Here is an 18,374-nt window from a genome sequence, read left to right on the forward strand (position 1 = left end):
GAAAAACCATGAGAGGTTTGGGCGCATCCATTTCAAGTCGGATTTCGCACTACTTCCTCCATGATGGTCGCTACAACTCTCTCCTTGCCATTTTGTATACGAAGCGTATATCTATACACACAGACACCCTCTCTCTCTCTCGGCGGAAAACAGCAAAACCCAAAAACAAACTCAGCGCACAGAGGAGCGGATGCTTCAATCTAACACTCGAGGCACTCTATGCGTGGGCTCACCCACGCCAGGAAATTCATAAAAAAATCTATACCTGAAGAAGGTCGACAGAGAGGTGGGGGACGTTGTCGCGCGCCACGGCGACACCGATGTGCGAGAGAGAAAGACGAGGTAGAAGAGGAGGGGGCTGTAGGTGCTCCCGCGCAGACGGTAGCGTCGGGGAGGAAAGAGGACAAAGGCGAAGAAGGCTGCTGTACACATACATTCATACCCACGAAGACGCAGAGAAAGTATAAAAGGCAGAGAGTGAGTACACTATGGCTTGGGAGAAAGAAGGCAAGAGATACACCTAGAGACACAAACGCGTGTGTTGGGGTAAAGCTCATTATGGAAGGCCTGTACGCTTAGGTGGGGCCTTCCCCACACGAATTCACGCGAGCAGGTACACACCTCCGAAATGATCTTAGTGATGATGACCCACGATGGGCCAAGAAGTGTGCTTGTGTATGAGTGCCGCCCTTCAGCCACCGGTCCCACCGCTCGTGCGTTCTTGTAGACTCTAGTAATCTCCTGCGCCCCTATGCGCTTCTCTTTTCGTTCTCGCATCTCGTTAGCTTTCGTGTACCAGCTCAGTAAATGCCTCTTCCCTTATTACGTTCTCGCCTCAGAAAACTAAGATCTCTTTCTCCGCATGAAACACACGTACGCAAAGTGACGCACACCGTAATAGCATCTCTCTTCATCATCCATTACTTTGTCTAGCTGCAATACTCAGCATGTGTATGAGTTCACTCCACTTTGTGCGGCAAAAGGGCTGCATAGGCTGTTGCTCGTTGTCCCTACAAGAAAGAAAAGGGGTGGTGGTCGTCGTAGTCGTCATCATCTACGTACAAATACACGCGTACGGAAGAAGTCGAAGAAGCATGAAAAAGGGAGACGTAACGACACGCGATAAGAGCAAAAAAAAAAAATAAGGAAAAAAAAGAGGAACCCCCCGAAACACACACACACACACACACACACACGTACAAACGGATCGAGAGAGGGCAAGGCCTGTATGTGTTGCTTTGCGCGTATGCTGCAGGAGGGCGAACTCCCTGTGGTCGAGTCTGGAGGAGGAAGGGTTGAGGGGCGGGGGTGAAAGAGCACTTGAAACGACCCGGATCAGAAAGGGAATGTGTGGATGAGGCTTAAGCCATCACACTGGGTCAGATTTTTCTTCACAGTGGGCACTGCGCAGAACGCATGACCACAAGAGCTATTTCCCTACTTCTTTCTGGAAGCCTTCTTGGGGGCGGCCTTCTTGGCCCTGGGTACCTTGGCCGCCTTTGACTTGGCGGCGGCCTTTTTCACTGCCGCCTTGGCCGAGGTCACCTTCTTGGCATTCCTGTCCTTAAGCGCCTTCGCCACCTGCACTTCGATCGGCTTGTGGAGCTCGTACAACTGAGACAAGGCAGAGAACCGCTTGCGGTAGTTGAGGCCCTTCACCACGTTGTAGTTCTGCCGCACAAACTCCGCAAATTCCGTCTTGCGCGGCGGCCTATGGTGCTTCGCCTTGCGCAGGTTTGGGTGCACCTGCGCCCTCTTCTGCAAATCACGGCGCTGCCGTAGCGAAAGCTCCTTGTACATCTTGGACAATATCTTGCCGCGCTTTGCAATCGACACGCCTTGCAGTGACGGGTTGTTCTTCTGGTCCATCAGGAAGACGGAAAAGGGGCTAACGCCGCGGAGAAGACGCACTGCGCGGAACATTTGATGGCGACAGAGGGGATGGTACGTCTAAAAGATAAAGGAGTAGAGAGGCCTCAGGAGGCACACAGGCGAGGCAACAGAAAAAATAAAAGATTCTATGAGGAGTATATATAGAGATGAGCACGGGCACAAGTAGAGCACGACTACAACGGACAAGATGATGGTATAGTGAATAGAGTCGAAGGTCAGAAACGAGGTCGGCGCTGGCGGGGACACTTCGTCTCACTCTCTCTCTCTCTTTCTCCTTGAGTACTACACCGAGGTGAGAGCTATGGGGGTGGGAGCTTTCAAGCCAAAGTGCGGCAAAATAAAAGCAAAACAAGCACGGTCAGCAAAGGAGAGAGAAGGTCGATAGAGAGAGAGAGCTGGAAATACCGCACGGAGAGCAAGCGCAGAGAGAGAGAGAGAGAGAAGGCGAGAGGCGTTCAACTGAAACCAAAGCGATCATTCGCTCACCAGTCATCTAGTGAAAGGAAAGAAAACAACAATAACACTTTCTGCAATTCAGAGACACAGCAGAGAGTTGCTTCGTCTTTTCCTTGAGAGTAGCACATTGGCTGCACCTGCTTTCGAAATCAGTAAGTGTGCCACCACAGGTAGTGGAAGGACAGTCCACAGGCGACAACCTATGCGTGTGTGTGTGTGGGTGGGTGGGTGGGTGTGCTTGTGTGCAGATCAGTCAATGTACGCGCATACGGCAAGTGGCTCATGCTGTTCTTCTCTCTCACTGTGTTTCTTTGCATGCGGAAGCTCACGTATGCATCAGCAGCAGGACGAAAGGAAGAGCATTGGTGTGACGCTTTCCAGGTCCCCTAGCAGAGAGGAAGGTCCGGGAAGAGGCCTACGCCATCCCCTCACATTCCCCTACAGGCACACAACTACAAGCGTCCATCACTTACTCGCTCTTCTCTCTTAATGTGAGAGCACGCTGTGCAGAACACATGTCAGTGAAGGGCAACTTATGCAAAAGAAACGTGAACATAACCTACGCAGCTCAGCGAGCTGTGAGGAACATCATGCAGGCAGAACTGCTTTAATGCGCCCAGCAAGTGTGTAGGCATCGTGCATGGCACAGTGCACGTCACCTTGAATTAGGTCACACTCGTTTACCACTGAGTGATACCAGCAGTACCCATTCTCTTCTCTTCGAGCGCCTCTGTTGGGCCGGTGGGTAAGGGAAGGGGTTCCCTGTGAGTCCGCAATGCCGCCGCGTTCGAGAGCGACAGCCTCCAGTACGCTAATGTCAAAGCAGTAGATGTCCTCTGCACTCGGTATCCAGTTCCCTACCTCCAGCGCCCCTTTCTCTTCGAGCGCGGTAAAAGTGTGGCCGTTGTGCCACTGCAACGCAGCGGCCGCGTAAAGCCACCGCAAAGCCTGCATGTCCATCAGCGTCGGACTCGAAGGGGCACCTTTGCTGATGAGAATCACACTGGGATTGCGCACGAACTGGCGATCCACCAGGACAGCCTTGTCGTAAAAGTTGTCCGTAAGAAACGTGGCGCTGTGGTACGGAATTAGGTGTGTGTTAAGGCAGTTGTACAGGACGTTTTCCTCATTCTCCGCCTCGACATTACCAGGGTGGCAAAAGAAGTGAAGCGGCGACAGGACAGCGGAGCTAGTCGATGCGTGTGAGCTGTGAATGGGCAGAAACGCGTACTCGGCCGGAAGTGGCACGCTATGCGCCATCACAGCGTACGCCTCAGTATCCACAGCAACAAAAGTAATGTTTGACCAGTCACCAGCTGCAGCAATGCGGGCGAGGAGACGCTCCTTGCTGAGCATGAGCATTGCTGCGCCGCGCGTCCATGTTCGTCGCGAGGGCTTTGGTTGGACCTTATTGGCGATACATGTGGACCCAGTTTTACTCTGACTCTTCGTCCAAAACCTCACGTCGGACGGCGTTGCACCACGCCAGCCGGGGTGCAAACTTTTCAGAACGTCAAGCACGGCAGGATCGGTGGAGAGCGGCAGCGCCCACCCAATAGCCTTACTATGGTCGTACCCGGGAACGATATCGAGCCCCTCACCACCCACACCCTTCGTCCCGACGAACAACTCCTGGTGAGCGGAGCACAGCATAGTGCGATTTAGTGCCTTGTCGACCGGAATTAGAATACACGACTCGCGGTTGGCACACAGAAAACGCGAGGCAGGAGACGATTTGCCCTCCTCGACCCAAGCTTTAAGGGATTCTGACAGCTGCAAGCTGGTCGCCGTTAAGGGATGGTCGCTTGGCATCGCTGCACATGACGGAGAGGCGTCACCGTTGTTTCGAAGGTTGTCGGCGATTTGTTCCTCTGCAGGCACGTGGAGCAACTCCGCCACATCGGTAGCACTCAGTCGGCAGGTGCAGACAGCCGCCATGGCTTGGTCTTCAGCATCCGGGGAGAGGAAGTGGCTTCCGAACTGTGTGCGAAAGAAGCCGTCACTGGCTTCGAAGACGCAGGCGTAGCCACTAACCAAGGTGCTAATCGCTTGCTCGTGTTTCTCCAGTAGGAGGCTCGCCTCCTCCGAATTGGTGAGCAGGTCGCTGCTTTCGCTAAACACCTCTGAGACATAGCCGTCGATATCACTGTCGCTGTACATTTTCTTCAAACGTCACGCCTCATTTCTCTCTCCGTTTCCCACGTCCCCCACCCTCCTGTGCCCTTCCTCAACAGCGAGGTAGACAAACGGCAGCTTCAACAACACGAATAAAGCGTTGCGCGGAGAAGCTGAAGAGATGCTACTACGATAGAGAGGGTAATGATTATTACTGAGAGCGAAAAAAAACACCCACAGCACACACAAGGCAGAGAGAAAGAGAGAAATAGCGAGCTATTGTACCCGGATGTGGCAACACGCTGAATGTGTGCGTCAAGATAAAGGAAAAGACAGTAAAGCAGGTTTGACGGTAGTGAGGGTCGAAGATGTGTCCTTCACCTCCTCAGGCATGGGCGGCGTCGTAGATTGACTTCCCTTGTACCCAGACTGAGGTGCTCAAGCCCCCTAGAAAGACAGAAAATCAACATAGGCAAAGACACATGTGTCAAACAGGAGAGCCCCTACCGCTAGGAGCAGCAGTCATACGCTTTGAGGAGACGAGAAAAAACAAGGTGTGAGGCGTCGCATACCACCAGCTGCCTTCACATGACTACCTCTGAGTTGCTGCACTCGTCTGCGTTTCTTGGAGTGGAGTCTGCGTTTCTTGGAGTGGAGTCTGCGCGGCTGCTTGAGGATCACGTCATGGTGAAGGGACTCGTTGCACTGCTCCGTCACGAGTCGACAGCACGACTCTAGAAGCTCATGAAGAGGCGGAATGCGCAGAGGGAGAGCGAGGGAAAAGACCTCCACGAGGAGCAGCTCTTCTGGTGTGTTGAGGAAACAGGGAAAACAGTCGCAGCGTCGTTGCAAGAGGAGCGGGGGGAAAAGTCGAGTGCGGCCCAGGAGGGAGAGGCGCCGCTCGCTGCAGAAGTCAAATACTCGAGATTATCACTTGTTGACGATGGCCAGCAGGTAAATGCATCACACATATTCCTCCAGGCCCCATTTGTACTCCTCTCCAACAGAAAGCAGAGGAGCTTTCGCGTCACTCTCGCGGCTCTGCAGGCCCAGCCACAGCACTGTCCTCTATAGGTGTGGAAAGCATCTTTGTGACACTCTCAATGGTGGTGATTTGGTTCCGTAACGCGCCCATCTTCTCCCTCAGAGCAGTGACCTTGGCGACTTCCTTGTCTCGCTCGCCTCGACTCGTCGTAGCACGACGCCGGGCCATTGCGAGATCGCTCTCCAGTGCCTTGAGGACGCGCGTGGTACGGTCCTTATCTGTTGAAGCAGACTCGTACACCTTTTTCGCATCCTTCAGCTGCGTTTGAAGAACAGAGAAGCGAGCGAGGAACTCTTCCACCTTGGCTTTGAGGTCATCCTGCACCTGCTTGGCGGCGATCAGCTGCTCTGTTTCTGTTTCTAGCTGCTTCTGAAGCTCGGAGGTACGGCAGATGTTATCCATCTTCTTTTTCGTGAGCGCCTCCACGTCGCCCTCGCGCTTCGCCAGCAACGTTTCGAATTTCTCTTTGCCAGAGCCCGAGTGCTCCTCGTAGATCTCCTGCTGCTTCATAAGCAGCTCCTTTCGCGCCATCGCGTCCTGCTCACGTTGTATCAATTCTCTCGATATCTCATCCACCTCAGCTATACGTCGCTTCAGCTCCTCTGAGATCTGCTTTCGCTGAAGCTCGTCGTCCTCTTTCACGGCTTTATATTTCGCCTCGGACCCGTCGTTTAGCTTCTCGAGAGTCTCTTGCACACTCCTCAATTTCGCCAGCTTCTCCTGCTCGACCTCGAGCTCTCGGCGGAGATCTTCTTCTTGCTTCAGCTTGCTGTCCAGCTCCTGCTGCTTCGTCTCTAGCTCTAGTTCGCGGTTACGAATGCGAAGCAGCTGTGTTACGAGTCGCTCGGATAAGACAGACATGATGAAGGTGAATTTTGAGTGTCGCTCGTATACTTGATCTTCTCCAAGAAAATCGGGTGAAAACTGTAGAGGGATGAGTTCGCAACAGAATTGTACCGAGTGAGGTGCGAGAGAAGGGGGTGGGTAAGAGGTGGTGTAGAGGGGAGTCTCGCCGCTTCTCGGCTCTGTGGTTGTGTCTCTGCGAGGGAGTTTCTAAGGCCGACAAGTTCGCAGGAGTCTTGGCTGCTCTTGTGTATGAATATATCGGTGTGTGTATGTGTGTGCGTCAATCTAAGTAGGAGGGGGGAGATCGACAGTCTGTGAAAATAAGGTGGTGAAGAGCGAGCCAAGAAGCTCAACGAGGGAAGCGGGCAAAAAAAGAAAGTAAGAAAGGCATGTGTCGTTAGCAGTAGCAACGGATGACAGTCGCTCACAATCGAGGGTGATCGAGTTGGGAAAGAATGCGATACGCAGTGAGGTCTTCTCCGTATGTGTGTGTGTGTGTGTACGCGTCACACTGAAAAGGACGTACTAATTGCACATGCAAAAGAGAGATGCTACCAAGGCATGCTACGCCCCCTTTCTCGGCAAGCGCAAGCTGTGGAGACTGACGCACCTCGACACGCTCCTCGCAAACGACTGAGGCAACATCAAGCACGCTCCTGTGGCACTGTTTTCATTACGAAAAGAGGGGGGGAATAACTGAATGTAGCCCAACCGCAGAGCGAATATATACGTTAGCCCACCCATGAGTTTGTTTCCTGAAACAGCGACACGATAACAGCACTAGCGAACGCGGCGAGAGCCACACGAGAAAGGAGGAGGAAAGCCAAAGGAAAGGTGCAAGCGCTGTACGTTCCATTCACTGTTCCTCAAAAGAAATACAGCGGAACGGTCGCTTTCCTTCATCCCCTTGGACGATTCTTTCCTGACATACTACTGGACGCTGCTAACTGTCGCGTAGGTCCTCAGCAACAAATTTTTTGAAGTTCGCACTGTCACGGTTGGAGATTTCGGGGATTGGCAGAAACACAATTTTGCGCGGGGTCGTCGCGTCAAACATGTACAGTGTGATGTCGCCACCGTAGTGGGCGAGAACATCCTTTGTAACTCTCTGCAGCATGTTCTCGCATACGCCGCATGGGAAGAGCGGGTTCGCCTCCTTCTTGGAGGCCATGCCATGCACAAATACCTCGCGCACGCCCCAAGTGGGTACACCTAGCGAGGCGAGCTTTCCCATCGCATTCTGCTCGGAGCAGCGCGACCCGCTCGGCGTACTCAGCTCGTAATTCACCGCTATTACGCCTCGCCGCATACACTGGCACCACGAGCCGCTCGGCGTGCCCATCGCTTCAATGTCCGACGGAAAAGATGCCTCAATATGCTCTTCGTGGGTGTTGTATGGGTTGTCGCCGTTGCGGTGACAGTGGCACCTGTTAACGTCTACAAAGGTGAGCACCGATGTGACCACCGGGCGTGTCGGATCGTGCTTGCGCCAGCTGCAGTGCGCACGCGTACGGCAGAAGTGCTGAATCATGCGCGTTGCATTGCTGAAGAAACTGTTGGGATGTTCCTTCTTCAGGTCGATGATGTTAAAGGCCTCGTCGGTGCCGTAGCGGGCGCGAATCAGTGAGCACACATCCATCACAAAGGGGGCAACCGGGAGCTGCACAAAGGCAGACGCGGTCAAGTTGAGGAGGTCACCGACCGTATTCAAATACACCGGGAGCTCCACAGGCGCCTCGATGCGCGGGAACGCCATCAGCGCACTCTGCAGAGGCATCTTCGTGTCCAAGTCACGCAGCACCGAGAGCGTCAAAAAAGCTTCAGCCCACTGTGGCGGGACTCTGGCGGCCAGTGAATCGAAGGCGACGTTGCCCAGTACCTGCATGTCACCTACGGTATGCACACCTTGCTCGTCGAGGAACTCGAAGAATCGTCCCGCCTCCTTCTGTGACAGAGCGACATCCATCACGTGCCGACTCCACTCACATAGGCTAATCCCTGACGTCTGCGTCTGCTTTGGTGTCACCGTCTGGTCGGTGTGTATATACAGGCAGCTGATCCCGTTGCGGCATGCTTTGTTGAAGCGGCACATTGTCGGCACCACAGCAGGCAGCACCTTGGCCGCCTTAAGTCCTAGAGAGAAAAAGTATCCGGCTGTTGGCTGTATATGGTTCTGCGCTACACGGACGTTCTGCCCGGCGCGTGCGACTGTCAGCGGTAGCCTCGGCAATGTTTCCAGACGCATGCGCCACACACCGGGCCTGAAGTGGATTCGGTTGCACGAGCAGCCTGATCTCTCGCACCCAAGGAAACAGCGATGCACCTTCTTGGGGGAAACATAGTACCGGATCGGCGGTGGTTGTACGTCGCGCTTATGGAAGAGGTAAAACGACACGCCACAGTCGTGGCCGGCTGTCCCGCTCGCTTCATTGTGGATGCCTGAAAAGCTAATGCTACCGCTGAGCATGGGCGGCGACGCGCGGCAGTTCTCGTTTGGGGGGTAGGGACTGTACGTCATCGGCGAGATGAATGGCGGTGATGGTGACGGTACAGTCCCTGAACTCAACAGAGAAGTGTGGTGACCCAACTCAATGTTCTCGGGTGTAACGGTGCCTTCTGGCGCCGGAGACGGTGCCTCGGCAGCCACCTGCGCACTCCCTATCGAGCAAGTGGCAAACGCATCATCGGCGTAGAGCAGTGTCGAGTCCTCTGCGGTGAGGGCAAGTACGACGTAGGACTGCGCCTGTTGCGCCTCCTTCAATGGGAGATATCCTTTGTAAAACGAGATTGAATAAAACGTCTGTGCGGCAATTTCGGACATGGCTGGTGATACGTGGGGAGAAGAGAGAGCGAGGGGGCGGTACGTATGAAGAGGAAAGAGTAAGATGAAATCGCACAGAAGAGAGGAGCAACAGCAAGAAATAAGAATTGCGCCTAAAGCAGACATATGGAGAGGGAGGCGTCGCGGGTTAATCGGGCACAGCCTATAGAAGCTAAAATGCGTCCCTTAAAAACTGGGCTGCTTCACAGAGGGACTGTAGAAGGCGAGGCAAAAAAAAAGCTCAACACAGTTGCAAAGATGAGAAAGGCACACATGTAGTGGCCATTACATCGCTGAGGACGCTGGTGCCCATCTTATTCTGCCTCATTGAATGTCCCTGTGGAGTTTTTTTTTTAACCCCTTTGCCTCCCCTCCCCAGCCTGCGGTTAATCCAGAAACTGATAGTCTATGGTGGCTTGTCATGTAAAGCAGCAGGAAATCCAGCGGCACTGAGAAGCGTAAGAGACGTCGTGAGAGTCACCGGCGATCAGAAGAAAAAAAAGAGAGGAGGAGGAGGAAGCACAGGCGTCGGTGTCTTCGTCCAAGCGTGTCCTTCCATCACGAGCCAGTCCACAGGCATACGGCAGCCCCTCACTTACCTCCGTGGCACTGTGGCGCATCCCTGGCCGTCTCGCACGAGCCCTCCCCTTGCCGTCGAATCGTGCCAGGCGCCTAGGGAGCTCTTTTGGCCCTTCCTCGTCCCCTCTTCGCATACGTGCTGCGCGAGCGCCGCCAGGCGGACTGAGTAGACGGCGTGCCCAGGTCCAGGGGCGAGCGAGGATGAGGAAAGGAAGCCGCGTCCAGGGTCCTGTTCGTGGGCGGTGGCGTCCACCGTGCGGGTGGTCAGGTGTGGTGCAGGTGCATCCCGGAGGAGCTCAAGGAGGAGGGGGTGGTGGGCCAGCTGCAGGTCAAGTCCCTCGGAGACCCTGCACCCTGTCTGTACGCCATGACTCCCCCCGAGTCGCTTCAACCCGCGGCATCCCACAGCATCGCGTGGAAACGCTCCCCATGGGGGCCTGGAGGACTCGGTGCGTAGCTCGAGTTGTGCTCGTCATGGCTGCGACATCCGCGCCTCATCGGCACACCCGGGAAGATGTGGGAGATGCCGCACGTTTCGCGCAGATGCACTATGGGGCGGATCGGTAGGGATCCTGCTGCACCCCACCCTCGCCTGAACCCGCACAGCTTCCCCTTCGAGCGGGTGGGCCAGGTGAAGGGGAGCGGTATATATGCCTCTGCAAAAAGAACGCGTAGCTGATCCTTGAGAAGAGACACACAGAGGGGTGGCTCGGAGGACTACTTACGTGGGAAGCCCATGAACCACAAGGAAGATGGGGGTAATCAGGTCATAGTGTGACACGCAGTATGCATGGAGCCTCGAGCAATCCTCCCGTCACGCGCCACATAGTTGACACCACGCCGGATGGCAGGTCCCTATAGCAAATGCGGAGTGGAGTATCACGATGCCACAGGAGCAGTAAGTAGGACACCGTCTATATTCCATGCTATCCCTGTCAGCCACGCGCTGCTGCACGAATACAAAGTACAAGCAGCTGCCTGTGCGGCACTTGGCTAGGAGGGTCTGCTGTCGCCTCGTAAGCACCGACATCTTTTTCTGCTAGGGAAGGGCTGCTGCCTAATGGCCTTTTGCTGCAGTTTGTCGCAGTGTATATTGCGGACTCGGGAGACATGGCGGGATACGAAAACACGAGGGCGGGAGGGCTGTAGTGGTGCGCGTTGGTTGGATTGCATGGGTGTGCACAGTTCTACATGTTATACGTGTGCGTGGTCGCAAAAAGGGCAAAGTGTCCGAGGCAGGAAACATAGTGTGACCCACTAGGGGCGAAAGCGAGAGAGCGGGCGCCATAGAGTGAGGAGGAGAAGCGAAAGACTGTACGCGGAGGAAGAGGCGCCTACAAGAAGAATACGACACCAACAACATACACAGCGCCACAGAATAAGTCGCTCATGCTGAAATACGTCCACATTAACGTGTTTAGAATCACAGAATGCAGAGAGTGGAGAAAAATTCGGCTTGAGTTTGATCTTCTCTCTCACTCTCGATATCAAGGCGAAGGGATTCGAAACATCACTGCTTGCTCGTAGTGTGTCATGTTGTCATACCCTTTCCAAGACACCGCTTGCTGGTTTTCCGAGGGTGCCATCGTTGTCGGATTTGTGGACAGACGTAGCGTCTGGGGAAGAGTGTGAGGTGCAGGTTTCCGGAGGGAGGGGTGTAAGGGCAGAGGAAGAAATACAAAGAGACGAGAACGGAGTTGATCTGCCGGAGTACCAGGGGACACCGATATGAAGGCGAGATGAAGTCCTTCCAGAAAATTTGGCATGAAGTCTCACGCGGCGTCCATCGACACACGTATATGCCCAGTACCTGCAGAGGTGTTCTGTGATGATAAACACCTCAGCTGTCTTGAATCGCTTTCCCTCACCGCTTTGCTCTCGTTTGTCTTCTGCTGTACTGCAGAAAAAAAAAAGGAGGAGGGCAAGGTAGTGGCTTAGATGCACCGGGTAAGAGGCACCTTCTTCTCAGTGTGTCGTTGGCTGTGGTCGAGAGGCTGACGTGTACGAGTCAACGCGTGCATGGGTCTGGCAAAGGCAGATTTGGGGAGCTCATCAAGGGACTCAATCTTGCCGCCATGCAGCTCCGGCACGAAATGCCTCTCCGAGGAGGTCGGCGTCGTAGTTGAAGAAGGGATCCAAGGCAAAGGACTGCACATAGTTATCTTCTTCCGAAAAGACCTCCTGAAGCTGGGCTAAAAAGTCGGCGTTGTAGGTCTCTCGAAAGGTTTTGTCAGGTGTGCCCAAGTTCACACACGAATCCTGCAGCCCCGGCAGCGCAACACTCTCCTCAGCTGAAGTCATGCTTGAGGCACAGCTTTCACGTCCACTCGGAGACCGCTCTTCCAACGCATCAGAGGTAACACCAGTGTCCCTAGCGCACGGCGTCGGCGATAAGCGGGATTGCCCAGAGAGAGACGTAGCCGGCTCCTCCACCTCCTCGGCATCTACGGTAAGTATTTCGTCTAGCGTCGGAAGAGGGAGCTGTGAAGACGGGGTCGGTAGATCGCCTCGCGGTTCTTCGGGTACGCCGAATAGAGCACGGGGTGGGGGAGCGTCCATCTCGAAGAAGTTGTCGAAGTTGGTGAGAACTTCCGTCATACCCTTGTCGAGGAATGCGACAAGATTGCCAGTGCGCGTGCCATCCTCCAACTGAATCGTTTCCAGACCCTCCTTTTCGGCGACACAGACCGCAGCATACGATACGCCGACAGATGCCGGTGATACTGCCTTGTCCAAAGACTGAAGTTCGCTTTCGTATCGATGTGTGGGACGCGCCAAGGACAGCAGCTTAGCATACTTTTCCTGGACGTGGGCGGTGTGGCGCTCAGCCAGTGCGCGTTGCGCTGCTAGCAGTTCGTGCTGCTGCAGAGGTTGGCGCAGGTCGGCAGATGGGGCACCTGACTTGCATGCCCGCGGCACCGCATTGCCTGCCGCTGCGTCAACAGCAGATGGGGACTCCTCATAGCCCTCGAGCTTTGCCAGCGCGGTCACCCTATCATTATGGGTAAGATGCAAAAAGCTTGCGATGAAGCTCACCGCGTCCTCTTCATTGCTATTCATGAAAGCCTCCAGGGTGGTCTGCCCTGCATCAGGACTTGACGATGAATCAGAGCGCACTACCGCCTGGTGCGGCACCAGGTCAACTAAAAGCTTAGTAGCAACTTCGGTGCGATGTGCTGCGTGGAAGCGCAAAGCATCGCTACTGCTGCTGCTGCTGCTGCTGTGCCCAGGCTCCGTCATTGCACCATTTCAAGAAGAAGTCACAACGCAGAAGACGCGCCACGGAAAACAGCGAATAGGACAATCAATCCGAAAGAGGCTGTAGGACTAAAGGGGCCCCGTTTCCAATCTGTTTTGTGGTTCGTTTTCACATGAACTTCCTGCCTCTATGACGGTGCACAACTGTGCAATGCATCTCTTCTTGCTCGAGGCGACGCGAGGTCCGTGGTTGCAGCCCGTTCCTCAGTGAAGTGTGCACCGCAGAAGGAGTGAAGAGGTGAGTGAGTCGGTGCGGGGAGATAAAAAGAGCGCCCATCGATGTCAGCCAAAGGAAAGCCAACGTGAGTCGTGTCAAACGCCTCGCCAGCGAAGACGTGCGAATCACGTGATGAATAGGCAAAGGAGGAGGTCGTGATGTAGAAGAGGCACATGAGTGGCGGTAGCCTGTAGAGCGCACTTTAGCTTGACCCGCTTTTTCCCTCATTCAGGCTCATACAAATCCCAATGACGTGGAGTAGGAAGAAGGCAAGTGCCACATCCTGCCTCTCTCTCTGTTGGTATGCTGGAATTTGCCACGGCTGCCGTACCTTATCACCCTCGCGTGACAGCGCGCCACTGTGCTCTTTTTTTTTTTGCTCAGTACACCTGCATAACGCAACCTTCATCTCTAGCGCCTAGCAACAGCCTTGGGAGAGTCCCAGCAAAACAACGGCTCGCTGCATCGCCTAGCTGCCCCTGTTTCGCGTGATTGATGGGGAGGATGGCGAAAGGATGCGTGTTCCTCCAAAATGTGAAGAAGCAATGCAACCTAGAGAGAAGAGGACACTCGTGACCGAAAAGTTGAGGAAGGAGAACCCCCAAAATACGAATTGAAGCACAACAGGCACGGGAGTAACGTAAAGCAAAGGAGAAAGCGGAGAGAGTGGGGGGAGGAAGGGAGGCAAAGCCCCCCCCCCCACAAAAAAAACGTATAAAAGTGCCGGATAACGGCAACGATACCGCCCGCCCCGGCACACAGGACCACGCGCCATAGAAAAGCACATGGGCGGAGGAACGTGTAAAGAGTGGGAGAGGGGGAGCAACGAGGTGGTTGCGTGACTTTCTCTCTCACTCTGTGTGGTGTGCGAAGTCTACGTAAAGTAATACGGCGAAAGACACGAGAACAGAAGTTGCGAAAAGCACAACAATGGCATAGACAAAGATCCACCCGCCCTGAGAAACCCAAACTGTGATACTCCACAACGAGGGGAGGAACATTTAAGATGCATTGGCAAGCCAACATGGTACGTGTATATATATATTTCCATGGGAAAACGTACGTGTGCAGCTTCGAAAGGAGAAGGTACGCGCGCATATGGTGCAGGCGGCAGCAGCAGCAATGACATCAATACGAGTTGTTTCAGAAAATTTCTGGTGGGGGTTTCAGTTTGCATGAGTGAATGCTTAGCGCGAGTGCCTTTTCCTGAACGGCCGACGATGTGGTTCGTCCTCTGGAGACAGCATCACTGGCCCTCTCTGCTCGAACGACCGCGTATGCACGACATCGATAAGTGTGAATAATACCCTTTGTATACGTACAGGGGGGAGGGGAAGGCTAGCAACACGTCACATCAGCTGCGGAGTAGCTAGAGAGACGGATATGTAGAGAGAGAAGGGAAGCAGCTAGGCGAATCCATTGGAATCGTTTTAGGGGTAAAAAGGGTACCGCAGCTGCCCTCGTCCCCCTTTCTCCGCTTACCGCCGACGGCTCAGCTCTGGGCGGCACTTCAGCCTGTAGTGATTGTTGTGTGTGCCCAGTGGATATGAGATCCAATGGGCACACACAACAGTCCCACTTCTAAAAGAATAGAATGGGGTGCGGTACTGAGTGTTCGCTACGATGTTGCTGCTTATAGAATGACGGGGGGAGAGGGGAGGAATAAAGTTAAAAAACCGGATATTAGTTGGAAGCGAGCGTGTGGGCCTCACTTCTTCCTACGCACCAGCAATGAAAAACCCCCACCTCCTCCCCGTCAAAAAACAAGCAAAAAAATGCACAGCTCAAGTCCCCTGTTACTCTTTTCACCTCCCTGCCTCCTTCTCTCCTCCGATTCCTCCATTGTTTAGAAGGTTGAAAGATAAAAGAAAAAGTGCAACCGGTGCGGTGAGGACAGTGAATGGACTCCAAAAAATAGGGTGTGAGGGAAAAATGGAGAAGTACAGAGAAGCACTATAGATGACAGGCTCGAATGGCAAAGATGCGAGCGAGCAGGAGCAACGACAGCAAAGCAAAGCAGACACGAGAAAACAAAGAAAAAGGCAGAAAACGAATAGTTACCAGCAGAGAGCGGCGCCCCAAACAAAAGGAAACGTCTGCGTGAACTGCAGGCGCTACGCACATTCGCATCGGCTTTGCGTACGTAGGCACGGCGGAGGAAACACACGCAGGTCTGGGTGCCATAACGCATAAGAAGAAAAAAACACCCACAGAGGCCCCTTGCGTGCCTGTGCATAGGACTTGCACGTATGCCTCGCAAGACAACGCTGATCGCGCATGTACCACCCTGGATGTACCCGTGCGGTGAAGCAGAGAGAACGGAGACAGCAGTGGACACATGAATTCCAGAGCCAACAGCAGGAGGAGAAGAGGTTGGGAAAGGGAGGGTAACAGTGAACCGCAACGAAATCTTCAGCGGAAAAGGTACAGAACACAAGCTACACACGCAAAAAAAAAAACACAGACCCCACGGGGGGTATGCTTATCGCCTCAACTCTCTCCGGTGTACCTCTTCACCGTCCAAGTCTGCTTCCAGTACCACCCAGAGATTCCACGCGAATGCTGGCGGGGCTAAGGTGGAGGAAGGGAACGTCCACTCAAGAAAAAACTTCGATGCGAACACACACAAAAAGGAGATAAGAAGCGCCCAGAGGGAGAGGCGCATGGCAAAGGCAATGATACTCCCTCGAAGGGCATTCGTGATCCCACCAAAACCACCACCCGCCCCACAGACGCACACACGCACAAGTCAGGCAACCCTATCGCTGATATCAACGTCAATAGTCACTAAAGTAAAGCGTCAAAGGGTTGTACGCACTAGAGAACGCGCAGACACACGCACAAAAAAGAGGAAACCAGAAGAGCACGTGCTGTAGCTCACCTACACAAGGAAAATATAAAGCAAAGACCCAAACATGCGCTCCGAATCGACAAGAAAAAGTACAACAAAAGGTGCATTGTAGCCACGACTAAGCGAACTACACCCGTACACCGACGGCGTTGAGTCAAAGAGCTACGTCGAGTGCGCTTCGATACGGGGTTCCTGTTGGTGCCCGCTTTTTCTTACCTGCTTGTGTAGGTGTATATGTGCGTGTGTATGTGTGTGTGTGAGTGTAGGATAAAGTCATTACCAAGATGGGTACGAAACAAAAGAGACGCGAACGAAGGAAGAGATGCAGCAACCCATTTCTGTTGTGACCAATTTCTCTTTGTAACATCGAATGAGCGTGATCGTGTATGAGCATGGCGAGTCACAGATGGGGAATGGGCGAGGCTGCGCTCTCGTCTTCAAAGACGCAGAAAGTCGATCGGGTTCCGTGGTCGTTTGGCCTTCGGCACGTTTCCTGTATGTATGGACCTGCAGCTTCCCGTTGAGATAGAGAGTAGGTAGCCAAGGAAGACTGTAACAGCCAAGAAAAAGAACTAACAGAAAAAAAAAGAGCTCAGCCGAAACGAAAATGAGGTTGACCTGCAACTGCAATCTTATACCCACACACTCTGCAGCACGAAGGCTGCAGGGGGCATCAACACGCAGAAAATACGCATACACTGCACACTCGAAGAGTCCTTCCACCGAGCCTGGCATGGGCGGAGAGAAACAAGAGAGAGAGAGAGACGGAGAGAGAGGCATATATGAATAACGTCGAACCATTGCCATTTTTCATGTAGCTGCAGAGGGGGGGAGGAGGGGATCCGCAAAGAGACACCAAACCGCTAGAGCGGCTGAGTATGAACAAGGCACGGGAAATTGGCATTCGCGTCCATCTTCTCGTTACCCCTTAATTTGTGCTGTCTTGAAACCCAGCTTTGCTCCGTTATTCTTTTTCGTTCGTTTCCTTCTCTTTGGTTGAAAGACCCTTTGCCTTGTTCCTTGCCCTGCTTGGCCTTTCCTTTCTGCTTCGTCATTTGTGATGCGTGGTGGCTTTAATTCCTAAAGAAGGAAAAAACAACAACAACAACAACAACGCGGAGGGGGGGAAGGAGACGGAGGGGGCAACGTGTAAGGAAAAAAAGAGAGGAAGTGAGACAGGCAAAGACGGAGCAACAGACGAGCCAAATAAAGAAGTGAACCCCCGCCCGCCCGCCCGCCCACACACACACACACACACACACGCATACACGCAAGCACAAGCGTGTAGGTATAAAGGTGGCACGAGAGATGGCTCGGAAACAGCAACGAAACAAAAAGAAGCCCTATAAAACGGAGAACGAGATGTGGAAAAAATTACCGTGGGGTAATCACAGGAGGAGATCCAAGGAAAACAGGCGACGTGAGGTGGTGTGCCTTGTTAGGACAAGCAGGAAAGGGAGGCGGGAAGAAGCGAGTGAAGAGAAGAGATCCCGTAGAGGCTTACAAATGGAAGAGAGATCGGGGTCGTAGTGGACATTCTCAACGACTCTCCAGCCCATCGCTGGTGATGCAATCCTCGCACAGATACCCGCGCGTCTTGATATTTACCTCCTCGGGACTTCTGCGAGTGAGGGCAGCTCCGACTGGAGCACGAGGCATCGCAGAATGAGGCACATCAACGCACTTCCTCGTCGCTTCGCCTTTTATCCCAGGAAGCAGAAAACCTTATCTTCCCTACCGCTTCGTCATTGCCTCTCCCCCCTCCCTGCTGTGTTGTTCTGGGACGCCTTCTCTCTCCCAGCTTACTACCGCTGCTCAATGATGATAATTATGGCGCGCACTGTTTCACGTTCTCTCCTCCTGCGGACTGTGGATTTGAGTTCCCGATGTGCAAAGATACATACAAAATGGGGGAAAGGAAGGGAAGAGGGGTCTCAAAGAGGAGCAGAAGAGAGGCGTCAGGAAGTAACGAGTACAAAGATTTGATCATCCTGACAGGAGGGCGGAAGAAGATGTCTACGATCTACAATCCTGCGCAAGGGCACGCAAGCACAAGTACGCCGTCAGAAACAGTCCAAAATAGAGGAAAGAGTGCACAGGTTGTCGAATACTTTAAAAGTACCGCGCCACTTCGCCTGAAAGCGGTGCTAGCCAAAAACTCATGAACACAGGGGAGAGAGAAAGGTGTCGTTAAGGGTGTGTTGTTCAGTTCCACGTGTCCGCGCGTGTAACCTCTCGGTCTCTATGTGCAGCTGAATCTTGCGCTGTGTCGACAGTCCCCCTTATACTTTTT

The 18,374-nt window shown here is 53.6% G+C and overlaps 5 protein-coding genes across 5 annotated transcripts, besides 2 other annotated features; all 5 read right to left on the reverse strand.

Annotated features, from left to right (window-relative positions):
• Positions 1 to 1,437: 1,437 nt before the first annotated feature.
• LPMP_356070 (kinetoplast DNA-associated protein, putative) lies at positions 1,438 to 1,923 on the reverse strand (the record flags this gene model as incomplete). Its single annotated transcript, XM_010705234.1, has 1 exon — positions 1,438 to 1,923. The coding sequence occupies one exon, from the start codon at positions 1,921 to 1,923 to the stop codon at positions 1,438 to 1,440; it is 486 nt and encodes a 161-aa protein (XP_010703536.1).
• Positions 1,924 to 2,937: 1,014 nt separating this feature from the next.
• Positions 2,938 to 4,509, reverse strand: LPMP_356080 (hypothetical protein; the record flags this gene model as incomplete). The annotated part of the gene is made up of 1 exon (XM_010705235.1): positions 2,938 to 4,509. One exon carries the CDS (start codon positions 4,507 to 4,509, stop codon positions 2,938 to 2,940), a length of 1,572 nt encoding a protein of 523 aa, XP_010703537.1.
• A 982-nt stretch (positions 4,510 to 5,491) lies between these two features.
• Positions 5,492 to 6,370, reverse strand: LPMP_356090 (hypothetical protein; the record flags this gene model as incomplete). The annotated part of the gene is made up of 1 exon (XM_010705236.1): positions 5,492 to 6,370. One exon carries the CDS (start codon positions 6,368 to 6,370, stop codon positions 5,492 to 5,494), a length of 879 nt encoding a protein of 292 aa, XP_010703538.1.
• Positions 6,371 to 7,298: 928 nt separating this feature from the next.
• Positions 7,299 to 9,176, reverse strand: LPMP_356100 (hypothetical protein; the record flags this gene model as incomplete). Its single annotated transcript, XM_010705237.1, has 1 exon — positions 7,299 to 9,176. The coding sequence occupies one exon, from the start codon at positions 9,174 to 9,176 to the stop codon at positions 7,299 to 7,301; it is 1,878 nt and encodes a 625-aa protein (XP_010703539.1).
• Positions 9,177 to 9,679: 503 nt separating this feature from the next.
• Positions 9,680 to 10,327: a repeat region.
• Positions 10,328 to 10,616: 289 nt separating this feature from the next.
• Positions 10,617 to 10,867: a repeat region.
• Positions 10,868 to 11,816: 949 nt separating this feature from the next.
• Positions 11,817 to 12,995, reverse strand: LPMP_356110 (hypothetical protein; the record flags this gene model as incomplete). The annotated part of the gene is made up of 1 exon (XM_010705238.1): positions 11,817 to 12,995. The coding sequence occupies one exon, from the start codon at positions 12,993 to 12,995 to the stop codon at positions 11,817 to 11,819; it is 1,179 nt and encodes a 392-aa protein (XP_010703540.1).
• Positions 12,996 to 18,374: the final 5,379 nt, after the last annotated feature.

This window comes from Leishmania panamensis, assembly GCF_000755165.1.
Source record: "Leishmania panamensis strain MHOM/PA/94/PSC-1 chromosome 35 sequence".
In the NCBI taxonomy this organism is placed as follows: domain Eukaryota; phylum Euglenozoa; class Kinetoplastea; order Trypanosomatida; family Trypanosomatidae; genus Leishmania; species Leishmania panamensis.